Raw genomic sequence first — 20,593 nt, forward strand, 5'->3', positions numbered from 1 at the left:
ATTAGTAAAGTTTCTTTCTGAGATAAGAAATATCTTTATGATGAAACAGATCAAAACAAAAGATGATAAAATATGTTACAACATTTCCTGGATGCAATACATAACTTGGTTTTGATTTATTTAGATTGTAACAACTATTATTTTGTTTTGTGAAGTAATTATAACATAAGTGTGTTGATGTTAAACAAGAAAATGGTTAGATTTTTATTAATTCTCCTTTGAAATCAAAAATATTAATATTGAAATAGTAACAATCATCCAGATCATTGGAAGAATTCTTTGTTTGAGTGATTTTGAAAGCAACAAAATAATCTTTAGTTTGAAGTGGAAATTCTTTGATTTCGCGAATTTGAAATTCATATGACTGATTTTCTAATAAAATACATGTTCCATCTTCTTTGATACCTTCTAGATTCCAACTTCTTAATAAATTATAATCATCGTCACATATCGATCGTATAATATATGATTTTGGTTTTAATTTATATCCTTTAAGATCAGCTTTCACCCATGAATTAGGTTCATTATCTGTATAGAACTCAGAATCATCTGAATATGAATTTATATTGGATAAAGGTTCATCAATAATAGAAGAAGCAGTCATTTCCATGTGAATTTCTTGAGAAACTTTTTCTACAAATTTAGATTCAACAATAATACTAAATGATTCATTTGATATTTTAAATTGATTTTGAGCTTTTTGTTTTTCGAAAGATGCAATAATTTGGTTTGAGATTTCAAAGCGATTTCTTATTTTCGAATGATAATTTTTCAGTGTTTCATTATAAATAGTTAAAAGACTAGATTCAAATGAGTTTTCAACTGAAAAATGATAAAGAGAGTCATAAACTTCTGATGAACAAAATTGTAAATTGACATATCGAAATAATTCAAATAATGAATTGTTCTTTCTGCACGTATCTAAAAGTAACAAACATAGTTTGTCTTCATTTTCGATTTTGAGTTCTTTAGATATCAAAATTTTTTCACAAAATTCAAAACCATTTTTACAAAAATTAGAAATGATACAATCATCATTCAAACTGTACAAATGTGAACAAATGTACTCGATGCATTCATTCATCATAGAAAAATCATTTTCTAATGCAGAGATTTCGTACTTCTGAAAAACGTTTTCGTTTGTAAGAGATTTATCTGATTTAACATGATCTGAATATATCTGTATGAGTATTTGATTTCCAAAATATTTACCAATCTCGAATATGTCATGATAATGAGGTTCGTCTGCTTCAAACTCGAGTTTGCCTGTTTCTATGAAGTTTAAAACGATATCGATTGAATCTTGACATATGATGTCTAAATGTGTATTCAATGATGTGATTGATTTATCAATAAAATACTTTTCTTTGATTAAATCTGAAAAACAAATCGCTGAAGACTTCTTCGTTTGGATGATTCGATCATTAATATTGATACGAAATGTACCACATTCAGTAATAACATGTGCACGCTTTAATTCATTACACAATTTTGATATTTGAACCATTTTGAAAATAAAAAAAAGTTGGATTTTTTTTTTGCTTTGTACGAAATCTTTGAAAGATGCCATCATCATTAGGTTTTATTGTACATAAGACATAAAATATTTACTACATCAATAGACAAAATACACGAGCATTTAAATTATGATTGAATATCATGAACTCTTTTCATTCGTGAATGAGACGATATGAGTTATTTGTTCAAAGTCAAAATCATCCATATACAGTCTAAAAATAAAAATCTGATGTCATTATGAAATAGATCGGAATTGCAAAAAATATGAGTAAAATTCGTAATATTTCCAAATAAATATCTTTAGATATGGTCGAGCGGCCATGGAATTTGCATAACATGTATATGAACAATATAAAAATAAATGAATGGATAATTAAAAAAAGACTACAAATAATTTTAATCAGATCTCTTATGATAAATAAGATTCATCCTAAGAGTTTGTCAAGTGCAGATACAGTTGATGATAATGGAACACACAGTGATGTTTGATATCCATTGTCAAAGTAAAGATCAGACAAAGCTCTCATGGAACTCTTAGCGCTATCATATTTGCTTTTATGGAGCTTAAGTTCATTAACCATTTTAGTAAATTTTGCTGTCGGAACTGTGTTTGTACTTTTTCTTTTTCGAAATCTTTTTGGAGTAAGATCAAGATTATTGGAAATCTTTTGAGCTGCATTCTTAACGAAATCTTTTGAGTCATCGTATGAGTGGGACCGCATTATTTTGCGCTGAACAACTGATGAAAGAATAATTGATTCGTTCAATGAATCTTCAAGCTCTGTTTCTCTCAGCTTTCCAATAAATTCACAACTATTATTAACACTTTTAGATAGCTTCATTCCCCCTAGAGGTGCAAGATGACTTCTTTCCATTGTATTGAAAATTATGAGAAATGTTCTGTCAAGAATTCAAAGGATAGTTTTTCTCCTTTGGATCAACCTATATGCTTTTATTAACATATACAGCAAATGTAATTACTTTCTAATTCAATTATATATAGAATTCTATTTCTGAAAGTTACCGCAATTTTTGAATAGCCATCTTCAATGAATTGAAAGAGAAGATAAATTGAATATGCGAATTTCTTCCTATTCTAAATACTATCTTTAACAATATTTTTAAATTTGAACGAGAAAACAGTTTACCGGATAATTTCTTTGCAGGAAAATCAAAAATGAATCATATTTAAATGTAAATAATGTGAATAAAATCGAAAAATAGCAATTGATGATTTTTTATTTGAATCATTTTTTAAAATTTAAAGAATGGAAAACGATATTAATAGGATACACTTAATGGTTGAAATACATCACAAAAATAGATCCAAAATGAAATTTTTGTAATATGATTGTACGATATAACAATATCGATTTTTATCTTCATAAAAAAATACAACTAAATGATGAAATATCGTTAGAGAATGAGGAATGAGGTATTTTTTTATGTTGATTTTTTGATAGAGAATTATTACATTTATGGTTGTATGGCACCATCATTTTGATGGGGCAACTCATAGCCAGCTTGCTGAGGATATTGTTGACATTGAGGATATCCTTGTTGCGGTGGATATGCATATTGAGATTGCGCATATGGATCTGGATAAGGAGAATTTCCATATTGGTATGGTTGCGGTTGATTTTGATATTGCTGCTGATTATAATAAGTAGCATTTGGATCTTGAGGATAACCTTGCTGATAATTTGGATTATTATATGTATTTGGTGGTGGAACATTTGGTGGATTTTGGGCATCTTTTATCGATTCATCATTAGATTTGACTTCTTTTGGTTTAAAGCAGCATTTCTTTTTCTTTTTCAATCGGAAAATTATTAAAATAATGATACCAACTACAACGAATAGAGCCATCCAACCCCAATGAACATTTTTTTACTACTGTAATGCCTACGACGCCTATATAAAGCACTTCTTTGCTGATTAAATATACATTCTATCGGGATAAACAGAAGAAATAGTAATGGGATCATTCGGCTAAGAATCTATATTTTTGAATTTGTCAACGGCGCCTCACAAAATTTAAATGCATGACAATAAAATTAAATACTTGATTTCATTATTGATGTTTTTTGAGAGCGTTAATTTTTTATCCCCGCCAAAGATCCTGATCAACATTGGCATTCTCACCGAATTTTCAATTGTTGGTCATTTATGAAATTAAGACTAATGTCGCTTTTGATATAACACATTGAAATTTTTTCCCCACAACAACCCAAATTAATATCGTTAAGCCTTTATTCTTTTAAATCTGAATTCAAACTTCCCGAATTCAGTCGCTCAGCAAATTATGCTATGTAAATTTTTGTAAAGTACCAAAAAGTCAGATTTTTAATCCCAAAACATGGAAGGAGATTTTGCAACTACAGAATCTTTTTATTCTAATCAGCATGGCCACATTTCTTTCCATGACATAATACTCAGGGATACTGCTGTATTTTCTCAATTTGAAAAAGCCATCAGATATAACTCTACTTTGTTCAAAGATAAAATTGTATTGGAAATTGGTTCTGGAACCGGAATTTTTTCTATGATGGCTGCAAAATCAGGAGCTAAGCATGTCTATGCATGGAAACCATCATTATTAAATATTTATTCCAAAAAAACTATCGAAGATAATAATTTGCAAGATAAAATCACAATTTTAAGTCAAAATTTAGAAGAAATCAAGCTAGAGGAGAAAGTAGATGTCATTTTTACTCTTTGTTTCGGATATGGAGTAATTTATGAATCTTATTTTCCTCATTTCTTAAAAGCAAAAGAATTATTTCTATCGGAAAACGGAATAACTATTCCTTCAAAGATAGATCTAATAATTGCTCCACAAAAAGTATCACAAATACGACGACAATTAGCTCAATATTCTAATTATTGGGATAACGATGTTTATGGATACAACTATAAAGCTATGAATGAACTTGTTGATTCATCAGTTAATATTGATTACTTAATTCCTACTTCAATTTCTTCATCACCTCATATTTTCAAATCAATAGTTACATCTGAGGCAAAAACAGATTTATCTCTTAACGGAAACTTTGAATTTACAATAGAAAGCGACCAAGAGCTTGAAGGTTTTGGTTCTTGGTTTGATATTCAATTCCCTACTTCAACCGAGCCAATAATTGTCTCAACAGCTCCATCGTGCGAAAACTTGACACATTTTTGTCAATTGGCTTTCCATTTTCCAAAATCAATTGATGTCAAGAAAGATGACGTTATTTCTGGATCAGTTAATATTAGTTATCAGGGAGATAAATGTTCTCCGTTGATTTATGATATTTCCTATAAGATTAATGACTCAGATCCGATTTCTCAGAAATACATTCTGAAATAAAGTTTTAAAAATAGATATTTGTATGTAAATTTATGGCTGTACAAAATCGAGAAAAACATTGCCGTGCGGTAATATAGGGTCAAAAAAATCGCGCCTCGGCGGCTCCGCCGCCTCGGCACTATTAAGTGCGCATTATATTTAATATGTTCTTCTTTTTTCTTCTTCTTCTTTTCCTTTCCTTCTTCCTCTCCTTCCTCTTCTTTCCTTCTCCTTCTCTTTTTACAACAACGTCGAAGATCTTCGAATTTGATTGTTGGAAAAGCATCTATTTCAGATAAAGGATGCCTTTCTCACAGTCAACATACGAGGGTGGTGGCTGAAACGTTCTCAAAAAGCCTGAGATGGTAATTCTCTGATCACTCATAGCTGGGCAGGTAGTCATTGCTGACAATACCTGTCTTTATGCATGCACGCTTTCATGTATATGGGTTTACACTATCAATTCGCAAAGTTGTTCCAAATTCTTCCAAAATGGAAGGACCCGAAACGACTTTGCTTGTTAACGATACAGACGCATTACTTTGCATTGATACTGTGCTGAGTTGTGTAGAAAGTTTGATTAGAGTTGTTTTGTTCTGGTATCTCTCATCTTTTGATGAGAGAAATCAAAGCAACACAACTCTAATGAGTTTGTTTTCACTCATTTGTATGTAGGTTAGTTAGTATCCCTAAGTCGTGTACGGAGGCACTGCGAGCCTCCTTACCCATTATATGTGAATTTGACACTTTACAAAACCGTTAACGTATATTTTACAACACAAACGACAACACTAACTTAACCTTAAATATTTACAAAACCACCAACCACTTCACTTCACTACTGTAAAAAATAAACGTTCTCACTTACAAAAGTATTGCAACTCTTCCCATTGCTGTGCTTCACACAATAGTTCATATTCTTCAGTATCGCTGCTGTCGCTCCAATCGTCAGAGTCAAAGTCACTGTCAAAATAAATGTTAGTAAGTTTTGACAAAGCTAATGAAACACGTTTACCGTTTGTATCGTATGCTTGTATAAACTTTCCATTCTTCATTCCTTCATAAACGCTCAAACTAACTTTACCCTTTCTCCCTCGTATCTGATAGAATGTATTTTCACGAGGAACGAAGAACAAGTTCTTGAACTCATGATCGTTGTAGTTTGTTATCTCAATAGTTTTCGTCATTTATATAAAAATAATTTAAAAAAAATAAACTTAAAAATTAATGATATTACTACCTTCACGCGTATGAAAACATAGCACAAAAATAAATTTAGGTGAAGTGGTGAAATCTCACCTCTTTTTTCACCCGGTTTTTCACCCTGTTGAATTCATTGTTTTATAACTCTCTTCCTTTCTCCAACTCTTCTAACTTCTTCTTAAGTTCAGCAATGTTGTCCTCATGAAGTTTAATCTTTCTCAAAATTCCTTCTTTATCTAATGGTTGCTTTATCTTTCTAAACTGAACTCTACCATCCTTCATAGTATGAATGTAAAAACCTTCTGGAATAGTTCCTGATTTAATGTATTCTACCAAAAACTTTTGTTTCATTGCTTCAGTGACTTTAGTCGTCATTTCAATCAAATAAAAATTTTAATATTAAATAAAAATAACGTTATTTTTTCAGTAAGGAAACGCAGGAGTTTTACGATTTATTTGAGGAGTAGGTTCTGGTTTAAATGTTGGAGTCGGTTTAGGAGTTGACTTTTGAACAGGAGTTTGTACTTCCATAGGTTCAGGAGTCATTGAAGGTTTTGCTTGTGAAGGCGTTGGTTTTGGCGAAGGTGTTGGAGTTTGTTTAACTTCAGCTACTTCAGTATTATTTACAACATTTGCTTTATTTCTTTTCAACATCATAACTGCTCCTGCTGTAGCTAGCAAACCTAGTGGGAGACCATATCTTATATAAGGACTTGACCAAATGCTATTTTTGACAGGAGCTGGTGGAACACCTAACCTTGGTGAGACTGCTCTTTGCCATTGTGCAGCTCGTAAGAAATATTCAATAGGTGCTCCATAATCGTTTGGTAAAGTTTGTTTCATAGATGGTGAAGGTTCACGAGAGCTTGATGAAGAACTCATTTATAAGCTTTAAAATAAACGTTCATCCTTTATTCCTCACTGTCGTCAGCAGCTAAGTTATAGTCATCTAATCTTATTATTGGGATTCCATTAGCACGCACCTGAATGGCAAAGCAACAATCCCTCATAAATCCAATAAGTGGCTTTGGTACATTTTCAGTTGCTAGTTCAATAGGTCCTTTAACAGACAATTTGTATGTTATTGGAGCAGTAGATGTTTGACCTTGCTGGAAGCAAAAGTCCACTTCTGTTGGAAAACCACATAAGAAATGTGTGTTGTCATAGCTATCCCATTTATGTTCCACACTACCATCATCCACCAATGACCTCATAACATCTTCATTAAATCCTATCATATCATTGTTTGTATTGCAAGCGTTCGCAACCATTTCATAAAATACAGGTCCATATGATTTTTCGGGTTCTGCAGGCATATTTCCATAAGCTCCCATGGAAAGCTGAAGATATTTAAACTTAGGGTTCTCAAAATTAACATAATAGTTGTCTTTCTTTCTAAATAGTGCCCAAATACTTTTAACATTAATAGGCGTATAAGCTGCTGTAAATGTTGCACTTGAACTATCTGTATTCTTTGAGAATGAACCGTCCATAGGAATCCAATCCATAACTTTAACAGGAAAACATAAAGCCTCGTTTGTATAATGTTCTACAAGTTCTGTATAAATGTTAGGGTCTAAAGAGAATGACTTTGGATGAATAAAACATTCATTAAAATCCATCTTTGTTCGAAATAGTTGCTGGGTTACAGTTGTAATAGTAACTGTTCCACTAGCTTCTACTGCCTTCGTTATCATAGTGAATGGTTCATTCCATGGAACAAATTTATTTGTCGGTGGATTTGAATCTGAAGCAAATGCAACTTTAAGAGTTGGATTGAAAGCAATGATATCATTTACAGATATAGATGTGCATTGTAAGGCGTCGCTACTGAACTTTACTTTAAGCTGAATGTTTCCTGCAAAAGCTGGAATAAATCGAATAGCTTCTAATGGAAGGAATCTTCTAACAGGAATTCTTAAACGAAGCTTAAAATCAAATGATTTTCCTGCTGTAATTGGACCACTAACAATTTGTCCTGTTCTGCATGTTCCCGAATGACTCCATACATCTTCATGTCGAGTCTTTGAGAAAACATCTACTTTCTTTATTTGTTCGGTAGTTTGTGAGTTTGAAGTTATATATGCTTCTTCTCTTGCGTTGTCTTGAGAATATACGATACGACCATTTGCAAGGATTTGATATCCAGCAACTGCATAGAAAGCGTCATCGAAACCAATCCAAAATCCTGGTGGGTTTGTTTTATTGGAATCTGAACCAATTTCTTTATCTACAATAAATTGACCTTCCATCTTATACGTAATGAATGTATTGTAAAGGTCCAACATATTTTCACCAGGAGGTGAGAGATTGAATGTTACCCATGTGTTATCTTTAGCAGTTCCAGGTTGTGATGGAATCTTTGCGTCAGAATATTTTCTATTAGTGTCACCAATTTGAACTGCATTGTCTATGATATCGAAATATGAGCGAATCTGATGAATATGCTCTGCTGGAGTAAATTCGTTTAGCTGTTCGTTCTGCATGTATTTACTTCAGATAAAAATATCTATTTACTTCATTATTCTCACTCTTCTTCTTGGCATTCGTGGTGGAAGTTGTTTCTTGACATTTTCAATGAACTGTACATTCTCTTTTGTCTCAACTTCTTTCACTGGTGGGTCAGGGTTCTTTGACTCGGTTTGTTTTTCAATGAAATTCACGAACTTTGCAATAAGATCTTGGTTCGTTATTGAAAGAACATCTGGCTTCTTTTCTTCTTGTTCTTTTGGTGGCTCAGTTTGAACAGAAGGTTTTATATGGGCTTCGCCCTCGGTGCCATGCACCTTAATGTTGTCGCTTTCTGCATTCGCTAATGGAACCTTTCTTTTTCTTACGTATATTTTACCATCTTTACTCTGACTTACGTAATAGAAAGGATGTTGTATTCCTCTTGCGTCATTTAATATAATAGACTCTCGCTCTGATTTTGACAAGCTCATTTTACATCGGTTAAAGTTTTAATTTTATTTTTTATCTGCAGTCAAATGACTCAGACAAGCCCTACGGACAAGACCCAAGGGGTCATAGATGTTGAAGCATTGAAGAAAGAAATTCGTGAGCAAATTTTATCCGAACTGAAGGAACAAAAACAAGAACAAAAGCCAGAGAGACCAAAGAGAAAACTTAGTGAAAAACAACTTGCTGCATTAGCTGCTGGAAGACAAAAGAACCCAAGACTACTGGCGAAGAAAGCTAGAGAAGAAGCTGAAGCAAAAGCTAAAGAAGCTGAAGCAAAGAAAGAGTAAATGGTTTATTTTTATCCGAATTAAATGTATAGACAAATACCTTTATCTGTTGCATTCAGTAGTGAAAACCATGACGTTAAAATAAAGGGGAACAGAGTAACGTTTAAGTTTCCAACAGACTGGATTGTGAACATAAATGAAGAGAAGTACATTGGCATAACATCTATGTATATAACACGTGCTTTCAGAAAGGTTGACTTTATACTTCAAGTCGAGATAGAAAATGACGAACAGTCTTTAAGCGCCCAAAACATTCACATATACAAATACTTTAAAGACGATACAACATTGTTGCAATGTATGATTTCATTTAATGAAATGTTCGAGAAAAAGTTCAACATTGAAGTACAAACTTTACAGCCTTTACGTGAGTTTCTTGCACAACTGAAAGAAGAAGGTAGTCAGCCACAACTTATAGACTTTCATTATGAATTTAATGAAAATGAAGATGGAACACATGACTGTCAGTTTGTTATATATTCACCATTCAATGAAGTCGCTAAAAAGAAAGAAGAGCCATTTCGAATAAGATTTCAAATCACTGAACCCAATGAAGACTTCAAGAATGTTTTCAATTATGATGCAATGCTTCCGAGGAAAAATGAATTTTCAAAGATTGTAACACCTGGCATTTGGGATAGAAAGCAAGCTATATTATATTCAAACTTAAGTAAGGGAGTTGAAAATGAGTTCATTGGTCATACAAGAACTTCACCACTTCCTAACCCTAAATACTATAAATTAACTGGCTTCAATCGTGAGTTTTGGATAGACATGTTCTCCACTCATGACCATAACTGCCCAGTGTTCTTACCTCCAGACCATAAGGACTGTCTCTACATTGAAGCACAACTCTTAAACTCTACCATCGCAGTATTGTAAATGACCACATGGGCTTCGCCCTTGCCGCTAGCGGCTTATTTTTATCATGAATGGTCTCACTGCTGACAAAAATAAATGACCTTATTATTTTTCTCATTCATGACCTCATTGCTGACAAAAATAAATGACCTCAGAACTTCAACTTACGAATAAAGCTTGTTTTAGTCGTTATTGAGAAGTTAAACTTTTCAGCAAAGCAAGGACTAGAAGACTTACATAAGTCAAATCCAATCTCTTGACCATCATGAAGTGCTTTGTAAAGTTTCATTAAACTGAACTCAGAGTCTTTGTCATATGTTCCAACAGGTATGTGAATGTTCTTATCTTCATTGTAATAGCATTGTATAGCTTCAGGAAACATTTCATTAGCTGTTAAAGCAAGAACGTCTTGTTTTACACCTTTACAACGTGCATGGAATGCAACTTCATTTAAATCGTTTGTGAGTAAGTCAATGTAGGTCTTCTTTCCACAAAATATTGACTTGTATGCTAAACTTTGTTTTCCAGGTGTTATTTCTGCGAAGTCAGAATGGAACTGACCTAATGTTTTACCAATAAGTTCTCTACCGTATCTCTTCTTAAACTCTGCTGCAAGCTTTGGAATGTCTTCATTGAAAATATGCATGCTATCACAGTCCTGGTAAAATATTTGAAGTCCCATATCTTCTGCAGTACAGAATACTTCACACATTATTCTCTTCGACATAGACAGAATGTTAACACCAAGTGGACAGAAGTTAAAGTGTCTGCAAATGCTTTTCGTTAGCTTGAAAATAGTTTTATCTGAACCATCCAAACCTTCGAACTTCACTATATGGTTGTAGTTTCTGATGGCATATCTTATAGCATTTTTGTCATTTACTATGGTTATTTTTGACTCAATAGGAGATAGAATAGTTTTGCCATAATACTGTTCAGAATGAGCTTTATATTTTCTTGCAAAGGATTTCCTTCTTTCTTATACTTTAACCTTAACTCAAACAACTTCTTTACTTCATCTCTTATTCTAATATCTCTGTTTCCATCGTAATAGTATCCTTGCAACACTTCACATTTGACACCTTGATATTTATGAGGTCTTGTAATGTTATATGGTCAACATACATTAAACAGCAAGTGTTTGAACTTCTGGAACGTTAAGTTCTGGATTTAGTTCAGGGTCACAAACTATTAAAGGAAAGTGTCTATGTATTCCAATCTCTGTTATCTTAATGAGAACAAAGAAGCCAGACATAAACTTTTCACCAATGGGTTCCTTTTGGTCGTCATCGAATAAATGTCTCATGAGATACTCTGTGCTTAACATTTCTTTCTTCATAACCTTTGGAATACCTTCTAAAGTATAAAGTCTTGCTATAGCTGATGGATATAATGAAACAGCGTCGAAGTCAGCAATGAGTTTCTTTTCGCTCTTTTGTTTAATGTTATCTGACAGCATACATCTTCCACCTTGAATGCATCTCGAAATAAATTCTCTTGGTTTATTTGAGAGGTCATAAAGATTTCCATTCGGGAAGTATACTCTGTTCTCAAACAATTTGTTAGCAATTGAACAAATGCTAACGTAATCATAAACGTTTAAATCAAACTCTTTCAATATATCATTGCGGAACTTAACAAAACCTTCTCTTGAAATTCTTACATCTTGTTTGCAATAGAATGTGCTATATTTTTCTAAGTCGAAGTGGTTCTCATCTATTCTGCAACCTTTGATGGAATCTATGTTTTTCATGAACGTATCCGCATCCCGGATAAACTTACATGCTTCAGAAATGACACCAGTTCTGTTGTCATTTGCTAACAAAACACTGCTGTAGTAGTTGTATGGAAATACTTCTTTCGGTCCTGTTTGTAAGTTAAACATAGCAGGAAATAGTTTAAGCTTCTTATTTATAACACTGTAAGAGTCTTTTATAATAATTGCCCTTCCTTTATATAAGCCAGTTATTTGCATTGTTCGTGAACCTTTAATGATGGGAGTTCCTTTCACTTCTGTCATGTGTCTTAAGATGAAGTTTATATCATAACTGAGGTTATGGAAAATATTAAACTCTTGTCAGGGAAGTCGCTCCAAAAATTCTGTTGCACAGTTCTGACCCCAAATGCTTTCACTCACTGAACCATCTTCACTGTCATAACAGATGTTAAAAGCTTTATGAAAGCCATCGGTACTGCACTCAAAGTCAGCAAAGAAAACGTGCTCAGGAATGAACTTGCACTTATTTTTATTTACTTCTTTTGACTCGGCTTTCTTCTTCAGTTGTACACAATACTTTGGAGCATATGTCAAATCTTTAAATGGTGCAAGGTTCTGTTTATATAAGTCAGTCGTATATGTGAAAAGTTCTCCATAAGAAATAGGTTCGAAATATTTGCACCACAATGTTTTCATAACATCCCATAACGGTGTTGTTCTATCATAACGAACTACATATTTGTTCTCTCTCTTTGTATAAATCTTCATCTGTTTCTCAATGTTCATTCCACCACACTCCTTCAAGATTTCTATATAGTTGCGAATGAAATATGTTGTCATTGGTAATCTTTCGTTTAGCATGTAGTGGTCTTCAACAAGAAGTAAGTCAATAGTTCGAACAGTTTTACATTCTTTTGGTATGTATCTCTTTATTTCATTATGTCTTGAGTCATTGAAGTAACCAATGGTAACATTAAATGCTATACCTGTTGCGTCAGAAATTTCTTGTACTTTACTTTGAGGAAAGTCTCTAACACGAATGACTTCTCTCATGTGGTCAATAGTTTCTTCATTTACTCCAGCCTGAATGCAAGCATAAACGAAGCAGTTATCTTCTGTCATAAGTGTTGCAGTTCTTTTGTTCAGTTCATTGAAGATTTGGTAGCGTTCAAGACTTATAGGTAATGTGCAAAGATACTTCCAGAACTGACCGCTTCTCTTCTTATAAAACTTCTTTTCACCATTATCTTTCCAAAAGCTTTCTATAAGTGCTGGGTTTCCTGTTTGCTTAAGAGCTTCCAAAATGGCTTTCTGGTCATTTGTCAGTGTGCTTTCATCTCTATATGGTCTCTTTTTTGGTTTGCCTTTCTTTACATCTGACATCGTTAAGCCTTCATATTCTGTTAAATCATACATCTTTATTTCAGGAAGATTCTTTATGTTTGTCAAGAAGAAGTCATAGTGCATTTCAACAATACCTGCAGCGTTTGCTTCTATCTCTGATATAAAGTTCTCCTTCAAGAGCTGATGTAGTAATGTTCCAATATTATTGAGGTTTAACGTAGAACATTCATACTTTCCACCAAGTTTATAACATACCATCCATCTTTGTTGGGAGTTTATTTTAATCTTCTCTAAGAGTCTCATGAAAACCTTACCGAAATGTTTGTGTAAGTAGTCTCTGTTTGGTTCATCTAAAGCTTCGATGTTAAAGTCAATGAGTCTATTGCCTGTCTTAACATTTCTCTTCCTATTCTCTTCATCTTTCTTTAACCATCTCTCACCTTCTTTTGGTTTGTCGTCAATGGAACGAATGACATCGTTAGCTTTGCGAACTTGTTCTATAGCACTTTTAAACATCTCTCTTCTCTGTTGTTTCAGTGTGTCGTCTCTCTTTCGTGTTTTACCAACGTTTGCATTTGTTATGTCATACATTTCTCTTCTTACTTCATGAGGTACTGAACGTCTATGATATAAGTCAATAGCAACGTCATTTAAAGGAAATGCTCTTGCATGGACTTCGTCCTCACCGCGTTGCGGCTTTATGAACTCATGAATTCTATCATAACTTATTGCACCATTATAGTCATTGAGGATGTCAGCGAGTGCTTTTTTGTTTGTTGCGTAATGCTTTGCAACATCTATGTTAGCTTCTGTAAGAAGTTGTTTTATTTCCGAGTGTTCTAACTTAGACAACTTCCGATACATCTTTAGTAGGAAATAAAAAAATATTTTTTTGAAAAATTAGATTAGATTTTTTTAAGTTATTTTTCAAAATAATTTAATATTTTTATTTTAATGAAACACATGCAAGATTGCAAGTTCTTTTCATACAATGCTCTCGCTACTGCCATCAAGAATGAGTTCAATAATGCTTCAAATGTTAATGTTATCTTTAACAAGAAGTTTGTGAAAGAATCTAAGTTTGGTCAGTATGTCAGACCATTAGCTATCGTCATTGACCGCAAACGTTATACTTCACAAGAGTTAGCAGTAGTTTTGAAACAAAAGAGTTTCTTCGTGAATGTCAAAGATACTCATTATACTGTCATAAAGAACTCTAACATTGACTTCTTCAGTATTGCTTTAAATCTTTCCGAACAGAAAGAATATAAGAAGGGTGAAACAAATGTGAAATATTATCCTTCATCTCTGAAGACAATAACGAACAAAGATGTTATACAGAAATTCTTACCAAAGGTTGAAGAAGCTTCTATTGACATTGACGAAGGAAGTGAAATGGTTGAAGAAATAGACCCTGAAGCTATTTAAGCAAAAATATATTTTTGGTTAGTCTTCATATGGATATTTTACAACAATTCCCCAATGTATAAACTTTTCATACGCTTTTTCATAAGCTTTATATACCTTCAGAAATTTTGCATAATCTTTAGAAGCATTTAGATATTGTTTAAATGCTTTGTATGTCTTCAGAAATTTTGCATAATCTTTTACATGTTGTTCGTTCTCTTCTTCTGTCATGAGTTCCGAATATTCTAAATTCATGTTCTTTCATATGAGATAAAATTTTATAAAAAAAATAAAATTAGCTTAGATTTTTTTATTCTTCCTCTTTGAAGTTATCGAAATATTCTGTTATTTTTTCCTTCAGTAATGTTAAGTCTTCTTTGAATGTAAGTATTGTGCAACCTTTGATGTCATAGTGTGTTTGAGGAAGAGTATTTTTGACAATTTCCTTTATTTGCTCATTCGGTGTCATTGAAATCGGTAAGTTTTCGCGATAGAACCAATTTCTGTCAGATTTGTATATTTTAGCTAAGTCATAAAAGCTCTTGTTGTTTCTTCTGACTAAATGCAACATAACCATATCTTTATCTTCTTCTTTCTCCAACACTTCAGTATATATCATATACTTATAACTCTTTTCCTTTCCTTTTGGTACTGAACGCGGTATTCTTTTCTGTATGCTTTTGTCTTTGGATTCAATGACTTCATCTTTTGCTTGAAGTTTCTTTTCCATCTCTCCACGTTCTGCTTTATATAGTTCATCTAACATCATGAAAATATAACAAGCATAACGAGGTGAAGCCCACATTGCTACAGCGTTTACTAAAAGTCTATGAACATAATAACCTTTCAAACCAGGAGCCAAATTCTTGCGATTTTCGTACGGAATCTCTTCTCTCGGTTTTCCGAGGGAAGCAATCATATGAGGAAATTCTTCTAAAAGTTCTTTTGTCTGTTGGTTTTCAAACCAATGATATGCTTGCTTTGTAGAACGAGGAGCATTCATTATACTTTGCATTTGGTACATGTCATCTTTGACCGAACGAATGAGGCGAAGTTGTTTGTTATATTGTATGTATTCGTATTCTTCATTTATGGCTTCATGAACGATAGCAGTTGTTGTGTTCTCTAATGTTGACATTTCTGTTCTTACATACAAAATAAAAAAATAAATAAAAATAAAACTAACTTTATTTTTCTAACTAATGAAATTCATTATTTTTGTTGCTGAATTCAATAAAAATATATTTTAGGGTAGATGGTTAGATCTAACCTCATTTCTACCCTCATTTCTACCCCAGTTATTTTATAAACGTTTCACATGGTAAACGTTATTTTTTAAATTTTGTGAAAACTCAACGGTTTGACACATGCCCTAAAAATTATTTTACTCAGAATTTTGTTGCTGAATTCAATAAAAATATATTTTAGGTGAAGAGGTGAGATTTCACCCCTTTTTTCACCTAATTTTTCACCTCTTTTTTTCACAAGCGTTTTACATGAATTGTACGATGTATATTTGAAATCCTAAACAATTTCGTAGCTTCAATTTCTTCTTTTAGTACATCAAAAATTTTAACGATACCGAAAGTTTCTTTATACTTCTTCTTGACATCAGATAATAGGAAATCGTCAGCAGTTGGATAGTTTTTATTCAGAAATTCTAACATGTTCATTTTATTTTCTGCCGGTTTCTCTGCTTCTTTCTTTAAGTCAGCATAGTCGTTTCGCATACGTTCTATCTCTTTTACTGAATAGTTATATTTCCTCATTGCTGCTTTACATTTAGAACATTGCGGATTCATTTTTGCGTTATATTCTGAAACCTTACCTGCTAAAACAACTAAGGGAAAAAACCAGAATTTTCGAAAAAGTGACACCAACTATTAAAGTTATTTTATTACTAGATTTATTTACAAATTATAAGATAATATCATTAACCGAATATATTTTTAATATAAATAAAAAACTTTTTTTATACAAAAAATTACAATCAATCGATAAATATTATAAAACATTTATTCCAAAAAGATTAAGTAATAGGTGGGATCCTGCATATAATATAATTTTATGTCATAAAGTTTACAAATTTTAGATGGACCACAGTGAGAATGTGAGTGGTTAATTTAAAGGTGGTCTGATAAAGATATCGAAGCTTACTCAACACAGCATGAAGCAGTTTCTAATACACAATCTTACTAGTGGTGTTTCGGTCGCCAGCGCTCTCATAGGGGTGCTGATTTCAAAACCACTACTTCAAATTATTCAACAATACTCAATGCAGCATGAAGCAGCTACTACTGCTGTATCTTACTGGTAGTGTTTTGGTCGTTGGCTCTTGCACAGTCTCTCAGATTTTCAAAATTTTTTTTCAACACTATCTTGTTTCGCTCTCAGAAAGCTATCCTACAAAGACATCGAAGCTTACTCAACACAACATGAAGCAGTTTCTAATACACAATCTTACTAGTGGTGTTTCGGTCGCCAGCGCTCTCATAGGGGTGCTGATTTCAAAACCACTACTTCAAATTATTCAACAATACTCAATGCAGCATGAAGCAGCTACTACTGCTGTATCTTACTGGTACTGTTCTTCGCTTTTACTATCAACTCTAAAACTAGTTTGATGTATTATTTATTCATATATAAATATATACATATATAAATATATACATATATAAATATATACATATATAAATATATACATATATAAATATATACATATATAAATATATACATATATAAATATATACATATATAAATATATACATATATAAATATATACATATATAATATATACATATATAAATATATACATATATAAATATATACATATATAAATATATACATATATAAATATATACATATATAAATATATACATATATAAATATATACATATATAAATATATACATATATAAATATATACATATATAAATATATACATATATAAATATATACATATATAAATATATACATATATAAATATATACATATATAATATATATACATATATAAATATATACATATATAAATATATACATATATAAATATATACATATATAAATATATACATATATAAATATACATATATAAATATACATATATAAATATACATATATAAATATACATATATAAATATACATATATAAATATACATATATAAATATACATATATAAATATACATATATAAATATACATATATAAATATACATATATAAATATACATATATAAATATACATATATAAATATACATATATAAATATACATATATAAATATACATATATAAATATACATATATAAATATACATATATAAATATACATATATATAAATATATAAATAACAAAATACAATCAAAAAATAGTGTTTGAAAATTTAAGGTTAAGTGTCACTTTTTCGTAAATTCTACCACACTCCATTGCTGCTTTACATTTAGAACATTGCGGATTCATTTTTGCGTTATATTCTGAAACCTTACCTGCTAAAACAACTAAGGCGTCAATGGTTTTCTTTAAATCTGAAGCAGTTGGTTTTATCTGTTCATGCCATACCTTACCTCTTCTATCTTTATCTCTTATCTGCCATACACATTTTGCAACTAATGAAACAAAGTTGTCGTATGTCTTAAACTCCCCCGATTTATAAATATCTGAAATGTTTTTATAAATCATGTCGCAATCTTTGTCCATAATTTTATGGTTGCAATGATATCCTAGAAACTCATAATTTACCTTTCGTATGAACTTCTTTATTTCTACTGAGTCAGTTGCTTTGACTTCAATTTCGTCGAATTCAGGAATAGTGAGCTTTTGTTGTTGGATTTCAGGCAATTTGGGTAAATGGTCAATAATGTCCTGCATGTCATAAAGATACTGTTCATTTGTTTCATCTTTCGCACTACAGTCTAAATTACTTGTTAAAAGTTCCTGCTTTATTCTTTGTATTTCTGTTTCGAAAGTAAATGAAGAAGGAATGAAGCTTTCCATCTCTACTAACATAGATGTTGGATTCATGACTAACGAGTTTGGTGCTGTTGTGGACAGAGTCCTGCCGTTCGCGGCTTGAATTGTTGTTGTGCCGATTGTTGACATTTCTGTTCTTTTATACAAAATAAAAAAAATAAATAAAAATAAAACTAACTTTATTTTTTATTTCGGGAAAATTCATGAAAATTCAAGAGGGTAGAAATCGGGTTAGATATCGGGTTAGATCTAACCATCTACCCTAAAATATATTTTTGCTGAATTCAGCAACAAAATGAACGAGGTCAGCATGTATGTAAATACCTTTGAATTCATTTATAACGCCCTTAGTAAGCTCATAAAATGCTTGTTTTGAGGTTGAGCCACTTTTGGCTCGACCGTATTCTTTCAACCAAAACTCAAGAATTTCCTGCATGAATTTTGTATAAAAAGCAACCGCCGGAATTCGGACCGTTGCTATATTCTTCACAAAATGCCTTATAATACTCTTCCCAGGACTTATTTTCCAACAACTTTCTAAAGTCTTTCCTAAACTGACGGCGCAAAGCGCCAAGACCGAAGGTCCTGACTGACTGACTGACGGCACAAAGTGGCTTAACGAAAACATTAATATATAAAATTCATGAAAATTCAAGAGGGTGAAAAAACAGGTGAAAAAACAGGTGAAAAAAGAGGTGAAATCTCACCTCTTCACCTAAAATATATTTTTTGGTCCGGGAACAACTTTCTCTCAATTGGAGCTGTAGCATACTCTTTGCGTCTTTATGTTAAAATAAATGGTACCATTAATGATATCATGACTGTTCTCGTTCATGTCTGATTTACATCTAATGAAAAAGTTTAGAAGAATTTTCTTATTCTTTCTGGCTTATTTTTATCCTTCCAGTACTCCCGCTCTAATGGTCCCAGATGAGTTGGTTTAGATTCTCTCAAGTTCTTAGATGGTATAACATCTTCAACGCCTCCTTCATATCTTACTTTATAAGTGTCATCGTTTATGTTATAGCCAAGTATTTCAATAACCACTCCTCGCTTTGCTTCGTCAATGGTTTCAGCAAGTTTGCCATTACTACTTTCAACTAATTTATGACGAGGATAAAACGCAATAGAGTCGTCGGCAGCTTTTATAAGATATCCATTACCTTGCGTAGAGTCTACGATATAATAATTTCGACTTAACCTTAAACGTTTCTTTGTCAACGGTTTGTCGTCAAGAACTACACGAACTTTTGTTCCAGGAATGAGGGTAAATTGTGTTGAATTTCTGATATTTTGTGTTTGGCTTCGTTTCTTTTGTATATACTTTTCTTCTTGTTGTTGTGTCATTGAATTTGGTGTATGTCCTGTTGTAGAATGTGTTGAGGAATTATATACTTCGAGAAAATGTTTCATTGTTTCTTCGGTAAAGTCTCGCTCTTGATTTAAATCTCTGAGAGTCCTTATGAAGCGGTTTATGATGCCGAGTATGTTATGGTTATGGTCTTCAGTAGTGTAGTGAGTTATGTTATGCTTAATGAGAAAATCTGTGATTTCATTGCTGAGGTATGCACTGTCTTGGTCTGATGTTAAAGTACTTGGGCTATGTTCTGCTACAAACTTTTGTAAAACTCTTAACACTTCACGAGTTCCTTTATTCCTCATTGGATATGCATATGCTTTGCGAGTGTTAACATTAATGAAGATGAGGAATGGTTTATGTCCTCCTTTTCTGCTTTGAATGAGAGTGTCAAATTGGTATGCGTCAGGAGTGTTGGAGTAAATTGGTAAAAAGTAGTCGTAAGGGTTTATTTTTGTTTGATGTACAACATTTTTGTCAAAGAACTTTTTAACTTCAGCTCTGTTAGTAAATCCCCAACTTTTTGCTGCTTCATTGAACTTCTTAAATGACCTCCATGGATGTTGTTCGAATACTTCTTTCAAGCTCATTTATGTAAAGTTAAAGATTTTATTCAAGACGGTAAGCCTAGACCCAAAGGGTCT

At 32.1% G+C, this 20,593-nt stretch overlaps 17 protein-coding genes and 1 pseudogene across 18 annotated transcripts, besides 3 other annotated features; 5 read left to right on the top strand and 13 right to left on the bottom strand.

The window, feature by feature from the left end:
- Nucleotides 1–2: 2 nt before the first annotated feature.
- Nucleotides 3–1,524, bottom strand: TVAGG3_0287480 (protein ubiquitination; the record flags this gene model as incomplete). Its single annotated transcript, XM_001310253.1, has 1 exon — nt 197–1,507. One exon carries the CDS (start codon nt 1,505–1,507, stop codon nt 197–199), a length of 1,311 nt encoding a protein of 436 aa, XP_001310254.1.
- Nucleotides 1,525–1,838: 314 nt separating this feature from the next.
- Nucleotides 1,839–2,522, bottom strand: TVAGG3_0287490 (uncharacterized protein; the record flags this gene model as incomplete). The annotated part of the gene is made up of 1 exon (XM_001310254.1): nt 1,944–2,393. One exon carries the CDS (start codon nt 2,391–2,393, stop codon nt 1,944–1,946), a length of 450 nt encoding a protein of 149 aa, XP_001310255.1.
- Nucleotides 2,523–2,955: 433 nt separating this feature from the next.
- On the bottom strand, nt 2,956–3,800 carry TVAGG3_0287500 (uncharacterized protein; the record flags this gene model as incomplete). Its single annotated transcript, XM_001310255.1, has 1 exon — nt 2,995–3,387. One exon carries the CDS (start codon nt 3,385–3,387, stop codon nt 2,995–2,997), a length of 393 nt encoding a protein of 130 aa, XP_001310256.1.
- A 77-nt stretch (nt 3,801–3,877) lies between these two features.
- TVAGG3_0287510 (arginine omega-N asymmetric methyltransferase protein) lies at nt 3,878–4,870 on the top strand (the record flags this gene model as incomplete). The annotated part of the gene is made up of 1 exon (XM_001310256.1): nt 3,878–4,870. The coding sequence occupies one exon, from the start codon at nt 3,878–3,880 to the stop codon at nt 4,868–4,870; it is 993 nt and encodes a 330-aa protein (XP_001310257.1).
- Nucleotides 4,871–4,950: 80 nt separating this feature from the next.
- Nucleotides 4,951–5,089: a mobile genetic element.
- A 438-nt stretch (nt 5,090–5,527) lies between these two features.
- Nucleotides 5,528–6,190: a terminal%2Cinverted (terminal inverted repeat of Maverick-1A transposon ID:TVAGG3_0287530).
- Nucleotides 5,528–20,593: part of a mobile genetic element that runs on past the window's edge.
- TVAGG3_0287540 (uncharacterized protein) lies at nt 6,191–6,427 on the bottom strand (the record flags this gene model as incomplete). Its single annotated transcript, XM_051229029.1, has 1 exon — nt 6,191–6,427. The coding sequence occupies one exon, from the start codon at nt 6,425–6,427 to the stop codon at nt 6,191–6,193; it is 237 nt and encodes a 78-aa protein (XP_051098759.1).
- Nucleotides 6,489–6,934, bottom strand: TVAGG3_0287550 (repellent protein 1 family; the record flags this gene model as incomplete). The annotated part of the gene is made up of 1 exon (XM_051229030.1): nt 6,489–6,934. A coding segment is annotated over one exon (446 nt), but the record flags the coding sequence as incomplete, so codon positions are not given.
- Nucleotides 6,964–7,386, bottom strand: TVAGG3_0287560 (uncharacterized protein; the record flags this gene model as incomplete). Its single annotated transcript, XM_051229031.1, has 1 exon — nt 6,964–7,386. The coding sequence occupies one exon, from the start codon at nt 7,384–7,386 to the stop codon at nt 6,964–6,966; it is 423 nt and encodes a 140-aa protein (XP_051098761.1).
- TVAGG3_0287570 (uncharacterized protein) lies at nt 8,566–8,994 on the bottom strand (the record flags this gene model as incomplete). The annotated part of the gene is made up of 1 exon (XM_001310260.1): nt 8,566–8,994. One exon carries the CDS (start codon nt 8,992–8,994, stop codon nt 8,566–8,568), a length of 429 nt encoding a protein of 142 aa, XP_001310261.1.
- On the top strand, nt 9,040–9,300 carry TVAGG3_0287580 (uncharacterized protein; the record flags this gene model as incomplete). The annotated part of the gene is made up of 1 exon (XM_001310261.1): nt 9,040–9,300. One exon carries the CDS (start codon nt 9,040–9,042, stop codon nt 9,298–9,300), a length of 261 nt encoding a protein of 86 aa, XP_001310262.1.
- TVAGG3_0287590 (uncharacterized protein) lies at nt 9,325–10,182 on the top strand (the record flags this gene model as incomplete). Its single annotated transcript, XM_001310262.1, has 1 exon — nt 9,325–10,182. One exon carries the CDS (start codon nt 9,325–9,327, stop codon nt 10,180–10,182), a length of 858 nt encoding a protein of 285 aa, XP_001310263.1.
- TVAGG3_0287600 lies at nt 10,316–12,136 on the bottom strand (annotated as a pseudogene). Its single transcript has one exon. A coding segment is annotated over exon 1 (1,821 nt).
- TVAGG3_0287610 (organellar and viral DNA polymerase type B) lies at nt 13,110–14,086 on the bottom strand (the record flags this gene model as incomplete). The annotated part of the gene is made up of 1 exon (XM_051229032.1): nt 13,110–14,086. A coding segment is annotated over one exon (977 nt), but the record flags the coding sequence as incomplete, so codon positions are not given.
- On the top strand, nt 14,177–14,650 carry TVAGG3_0287620 (uncharacterized protein; the record flags this gene model as incomplete). The annotated part of the gene is made up of 1 exon (XM_051229033.1): nt 14,177–14,650. One exon carries the CDS (start codon nt 14,177–14,179, stop codon nt 14,648–14,650), a length of 474 nt encoding a protein of 157 aa, XP_051098763.1.
- Nucleotides 14,940–15,767, bottom strand: TVAGG3_0287630 (KilA, N-terminal/APSES-type HTH, DNA-binding family; the record flags this gene model as incomplete). The annotated part of the gene is made up of 1 exon (XM_051229034.1): nt 14,940–15,767. One exon carries the CDS (start codon nt 15,765–15,767, stop codon nt 14,940–14,942), a length of 828 nt encoding a protein of 275 aa, XP_051098764.1.
- Nucleotides 16,111–16,431, bottom strand: TVAGG3_0287640 (organellar and viral DNA polymerase type B; the record flags this gene model as incomplete). The annotated part of the gene is made up of 1 exon (XM_051229035.1): nt 16,111–16,431. The coding sequence occupies one exon, from the start codon at nt 16,429–16,431 to the stop codon at nt 16,111–16,113; it is 321 nt and encodes a 106-aa protein (XP_051098765.1).
- On the bottom strand, nt 17,984–18,721 carry TVAGG3_0287650 (organellar and viral DNA polymerase type B; the record flags this gene model as incomplete). Its single annotated transcript, XM_051229036.1, has 1 exon — nt 17,984–18,721. One exon carries the CDS (start codon nt 18,719–18,721, stop codon nt 17,984–17,986), a length of 738 nt encoding a protein of 245 aa, XP_051098766.1.
- TVAGG3_0287660 (uncharacterized protein) lies at nt 19,236–19,433 on the top strand (the record flags this gene model as incomplete). The annotated part of the gene is made up of 1 exon (XM_051229037.1): nt 19,236–19,433. The coding sequence occupies one exon, from the start codon at nt 19,236–19,238 to the stop codon at nt 19,431–19,433; it is 198 nt and encodes a 65-aa protein (XP_051098767.1).
- Nucleotides 19,454–20,539, bottom strand: TVAGG3_0287670 (integrase core domain containing protein family; the record flags this gene model as incomplete). Its single annotated transcript, XM_051229038.1, has 1 exon — nt 19,454–20,539. The coding sequence occupies one exon, from the start codon at nt 20,537–20,539 to the stop codon at nt 19,454–19,456; it is 1,086 nt and encodes a 361-aa protein (XP_051098768.1).

Source organism: Trichomonas vaginalis, chromosome V (genome assembly GCF_026262505.1).
Source record: "Trichomonas vaginalis G3 chromosome V, whole genome shotgun sequence".
NCBI lineage: Eukaryota > Parabasalia > Trichomonadida > Trichomonadidae > Trichomonas > Trichomonas vaginalis.